We start from the raw sequence: 5,317 nt of genomic DNA, 5'->3' as shown, positions 1-5,317 counted from the left end.
ACCTTTACACTGGAGGGAGATTTAAAGTGAAAAACCCAGCGAGTGCATGTGGCCATTTTTGTCTTTATTTGTTCATGTATCCAGCTCCCTCCTACAGACCTCAGATTGTCTTTCAGTAACTTGAAATGAGTGTGAACTTATTGCATTGTATCAGATGTCTATGTTGCTGTCTAATCTGATTGATCATAATCTCACTTTTCACCTCTGAAAACACCAGTAGGGTTTGGACATGCTGCAAAACAGTGCAGCGTCATCACTTATCCACCAGGGGGTGCTCTGGATCTGTCTCCAGGTCTATGACTAGGATTCTATGAAGGAAGTGCAGTGAGACTACAATTAAACAAAGAGCTTTATTTGATTTCATAACCAAATGTCATGGACATACAAAAGGGAAGCTTAAAAAATATACAAAAATGTAAATTTTTAATTTAAATTTCTATAAAGATTTACCTCCAATCAGTAAGTAGCTATTTTAAAGAAATGAACAACCCCAAATATCAAATATCACATTATAATATGCATGAGAAAATAAATACATATATTCAATTAGTTTTTGTAGAAATGTGTAACAAGTGGTCAGGTTTATACTTCAGCAGGTAACATGCACTGACAGCTCCATATTAACTTCCTCTGCGTGTGTCCTTTAAGATCTGAAAACCTGCTGAGTCATTTTCCTATAAATATACATAATATATACAGTAGAATGCAATAGTGAAATAAGGTGCAGAAGGAAAATCATTTCATTCACAGATGAAGCTCAGTGGCCAAATTAAAAGTTTGCAGATTTTCTCCGATGAAAGACCAAAAGTTGAAAGTGCAAATTGACAGTGAGTCAATTAGAATTTGTGCTTGTTCCTGAGGCAAACTGAACCATCATCACCTGCAGTTTACATGTGCGCACACCTGAGCTCTTGTATATAAAGGCATGAAGGATAGAAAAAGCTTATTCTCTTAACTTGACTAGACGTTTCTAGATGGATTATGTTTGTTTGTATTTTCCAAGGTGTCTGGGGTTAATCCAGAACTGAAACCTTCACTGCTGCATGTTCTTACTCTTCATTCACATCTGTCAGAGGAGAGTAGTGGCTATTAAACGATGGTGATAAAGGAAAAGCTATGGAGTGTCTTTGCCGAGACCTGAGGTGCTTTGGAGCAGGCTGAGCGCTACAGACGCTCATAGAACGACCGATACGACCTGGGTTTACTACTGAAGAAGAACTGGATGGCGCTTCAGCATCAAAAGAGGAAAAAGCTGGGCTGCTGTTAAAAGGAACGGTTTTCTGAATCGGTCGGGCAGATGCTGGGACACTGTATTGCCTTTGGAGGCGAGGTTTTTGATGCTTGTTCTGGGGTTCGATGGCAGATCCAGGAGGGTTACTGATGCTTGAGTAACTTGGTGGTGGGTTGTGGTCACTGGGTGAGATGCTGGTCTCCAGACTGGAGCTGACAAGTGGTTCTTGGACCATCTGTGAGGATCTGGAGGGAACTAATGTTGGCTGGCTGTGCTGGCAAACAACCAGAGATTTTAAGTCGTTCTGTAGTTGGATGATGGTCTTGTTTTTCTCACACAGCTCTGACCTGAGATGCTGAATGGAGTCAGCTTGCTCTCTCTGCACCAGGAGCAACTGATTTTCAGATGCACCGCTGACTGAGCTTTCCCCTGACTCCTGTCTGGTCACTGGGAGTTTCTCTGTGTCTGCTGTATGAAGATAAAGACAAACCAGCTGTTAGTAATGCTGATGTTTATTGGATCCTGTTTGTTTGGAAGTTCTTGTTCCCACACACCAAATTAATTGCTGAAACCTGGCAATGTGACAAAGTCAGAAAGAAGTCGTCAGACAGGACTAGACGTAGGAGCAGTCAGGTAGTTGGACCAGTTTTAAAGGAGCTATTTATAAGTTTTTCTACTGCTACATCGCCAACATCAGCATTAACAGCTGTTTATTTACCAGTTTAGAAGAAAAGGCTGTGAGTTCAGCATCAAACTTCAATCCTTTACTTACAAATAGCTCCTTTAATGAAGCTAATTCTGGTTAGCCAAATGTTGAATGCTAAAGATAACTGTCCGGTCTTAACGACCCACCCTCTGCTTCAGCTTTGACCTGCTGTATTTAATGTAATTGTCAGCAGTTTTTTTTGTGCAAAAAGGGATTAGTATCTCTTTCTGTTTTTCCAGCCTTTCAGAATAAAACCAGCACTGCATCAAAATAAAAAAAAGGGGATTCAGGGAGTAAATACAATGCAGGAAGACTGGTAACAAATCAGTGAGTCTGAAGGTTTATCCAAAACCAAAACACTCCACAGTGGTTTATAATATAGCGCCGCAGGAATGAGTCACAACCTCCGGTTCCCTCGTCCAGAAGTCTATGTGTTTCTGTTTAGATGGCTGAAATATGGTCTGTTGTTAAAACAAGCTCAAGACATTTTCATGTTTTATTCTACAACATAAAATAAATCAGTTAATACCCTAACTGTGATTTCTTTAAGCTTTTACGTCTCTTAAAAATAAGCGGGTTGCTTACAAGTGTCTAAGTGAGAAGACAGAGGTTGTCTGGGACGTTAAACGTCCTCATGCCGAACACCTTCACAGTCTTGTTGTGTGGCTTTTGCAGAGGAGGTGAGAGCTACAAAATCAAACTACGTGTTTAGTACTGGTGATGTTGAAGAGATGTAACTGTGGTGCAGTTTGTTTATGGCCTAAACCCCGATGTTAAAATGCCTTTGGCTTTTTGTCGAGGGAACCAGGGTGACGCTAACATCAGGTGTTAGTTTACAAATCAGCGTGTGAAGTTTCCAAACCACCTGGAAGTGATTTGTGGTCTCTGGCTTCCACGGTGGTTTGTTCACTTGTTTCAATGACTCATGACTAACGGTTCCCTTCCTGAGCGATGTTGAACTGCTTTGTTGAGCTTCCCAGGGCAGAGGTAAGTCTCAGTGTCAGTGACTTACCAGCTTTGTCACATCTCCTCCATAATAAGAAAGCTAATCCACAGGCTAATGCAGTGATTGCAAATACAGTGGCCCCTGTGGCAGCGATCTCAGTGGTACAAGAGCAGGGCCCCGTGCAGTCACCTGAAATGAGAATAAACATTTTGTTGATATAAAAACACGCATTCTGATATTTCATAAATACTATATACACCACAAGGAGAAAACATGACTAATCTGCTCAATCAGCTGCTGTAGGCAGGTTAAATGTGGCCCGACAGCGAAACGACCTGTGGATGGCACAGGGGGCTCTGCATGGTTACGGTTTCATCCAGTGTAAAGGTGTGTGTCCATGTGTAGTGTGATTATAGATCAGCTCTAGCTTCTATATTAATACTGTGAAAGTATCAAAGCCTCAGTCCACAGAGAAATGCACACAGCCTGTATTCAGAAACTGAGCCTTAAAACCAGCCGTCAGGACTTCTGGAACTTTGTGATGTCACAACAAAGCAGTCACCAAGCCCCGCCCACCTGGACCCACCATCCAGAACCTTTACAGGTTTTGGTTTCTATGAGTGTTTTTACCTGAAATCTGGTATATTTTATTAGATCTCTTAGAGGAGATGAAAAACTACACCAAGATGTTTTTTGGAGCTTTAAAAACCACAAATATATCTTCTCATGGCTCAATACGTCAAATAAAACACAGAAGAAGAAGAAAATTTGGGACCTTTACAGTGTAAATGTGAATTTAGGTGTGTTGCTAATCCTAGTATGAGGATTTCCACATCCGCAGACCTGTTGAACTCCAACTGGTGAGCCCTGCAGATGACCCTGTGATGGAAAAAGACAGATAAAGCTTTAGTGCAGTTAGTTCATGAATCATACTTTTATTGTTTTCTTGTGGAAGAGATTGTCTTGCGTTTGGTGAACTGCACTTTTATATCATTTTACTGTTGGAAGGTTTTCCCAGAGTGCAGTGCCAGAGTGATAAACTAAGTCTGAACCTGCTAGTGGCGGTTTGGAGAGTCACTTGTCGTCTCACGGAGTGACATCCACTCTCATCTTGATGTGTTTCTGGGTCTTTAGCGGGAAGGTCGTTTCCCCGATCGTCCAGAAACATGATCTTGGGCTCTGGCAGCCAGCTCCTCGCCTCACACTGCAGCGTCACGCCTCCGGTCTTGTGAGGAACCACTGAGAGTTTTGGCTCAGACATCGAAACTGTGAAAACAAGAATTACACGGGGTGTTACCTCTGAGTGTTTTCCATTCATACCGTGCAGGTGGAAATCAGGAACGGCATTAGCAAAAGTAAATAATTAACCGGTTATGTATCACACCCAACCATAGTCATAGTCACACTCCTTCGGGTGGAGCCCGGCGTTGTTCTTCATGTCATTTAATCAAAGATCAAAACAAAGAAACACACCTGAGAGTGATACCAGATAAAACATACAGTGATACAGTGATTTTAAAAATAAGAGCTGCACATCCTTACATTTGAGAAACTGGATCCAAAGAAGATTTTAGTTTTTAAAAAAAATAAATAATCAAAAGTATTTGCAAAATGATCTAAAATCATAGTCAATTATAATCTTCTGCTTCTACTCTTGGCGATCACGTGGTCCGGCCTTATAAAGCCTTTACTCAGCATCGATAATCTGATCAACTGAACCTGTTGAAACACTGGGACGAATCCTACGCAGCCAGATGAAGGATCACACTTTCTGTCCGGACAGAACCAGCATGTACGTGTTGTTGTGTCTGTGAGCGTGGTCGAGGTAAACAGCAAGGAAAAGATGTTTTGGCTATTGCCTGAATGAATCACTAGGTCAGGCTCAGGCTTGAATGGATTGGTCTGGATCTGACTCAGACAGAAACAGGGAAGTTGTAGGTGACTATAAAGCAGCTGCAAAACCTTTATAAATATATAAATACACTTGACTGGACGTACCCACATTAAGCTCCACTTTTGTAATGTCTTTAGGGGCATTCTTCCAGAGCCTCATACACTGGTATCTCCCGGCGTCAGACAGCCGCACGTTGGAAATCCTTAACGAGATGTCTCCGTGTTTCAGGTTTTTCATGACGAAGCTGGTCCTGTACTCGAAGTCCGGATTCTTCATCTCGTGAGTCTCGCAGCCGTCCCGGTACAGGAAGATGACGTTCGGCTCCAGGTCATCCTTAGACCACTCCACTGTCGGAAGGTCGCCTCTGTCGGTGATGTTGAAAGTACAGGTAAGGGTGACATCTCTGCCAGCAAAGGCCAGGACCTTCTCCGGACCAAGCACTCTCTCTGCCGGATCAAACACTGAGGATTCACCTTTGAAAAAGACAAAATCTTAAATAAAACCAGACTGTGCATCATGTGCAGTCGACACTTCCTCATA

At 42.2% G+C, this 5,317-nt stretch overlaps 1 protein-coding gene across 1 annotated transcript; it reads right to left on the bottom strand.

Annotated features, from left to right (window-relative positions):
* Nucleotides 1–336: 336 nt before the first annotated feature.
* Nucleotides 337–5,316, bottom strand: LOC111649668 (uncharacterized). The gene is made up of 6 exons (XM_087172042.1): nucleotides 5,307–5,316; nucleotides 4,882–5,268; nucleotides 3,936–4,149; nucleotides 3,659–3,762; nucleotides 2,950–3,072; nucleotides 337–1,699 (listed from the first exon to the last, which is right to left on the bottom strand). The coding sequence occupies exons 1-6, from the start codon at nucleotides 5,314–5,316 to the stop codon at nucleotides 1,050–1,052; spliced, it is 1,488 nt and encodes a 495-aa protein (XP_087028168.1). The 3' UTR covers nucleotides 337–1,049.
* Nucleotide 5,317: the final 1 nt, after the last annotated feature.

Source organism: Seriola lalandi, unplaced genomic scaffold (genome assembly GCF_002814215.2).
Source record: "Seriola lalandi dorsalis isolate HSWRI2012SDOR001 ecotype SW California unplaced genomic scaffold, Sedor1 jcf7180002051654, whole genome shotgun sequence".
In the NCBI taxonomy this organism is placed as follows: Eukaryota; Metazoa; Chordata; class Actinopteri; order Carangiformes; family Carangidae; genus Seriola; species Seriola lalandi.
This window is presented reverse-complemented; position numbering and strand designations above follow the sequence as displayed.

Excerpts from the sequence above, each read along its gene's own strand:
- LOC111649668 (XM_087172042.1), bottom strand. Across the intron at positions 4,150-4,881 it reads AAAAGTGGAGCTTAATGTGG|TTTCGATGTCTGAGCCAAAA; the intron begins GTACGTCCAGTC and ends TTGTTTTCACAG. Across the intron at positions 1,700-2,949 it reads GAGGAGATGTGACAAAGCTG|CAGACACAGAGAAACTCCCA; the intron begins GTAAGTCACTGA and ends ATCTTCATACAG.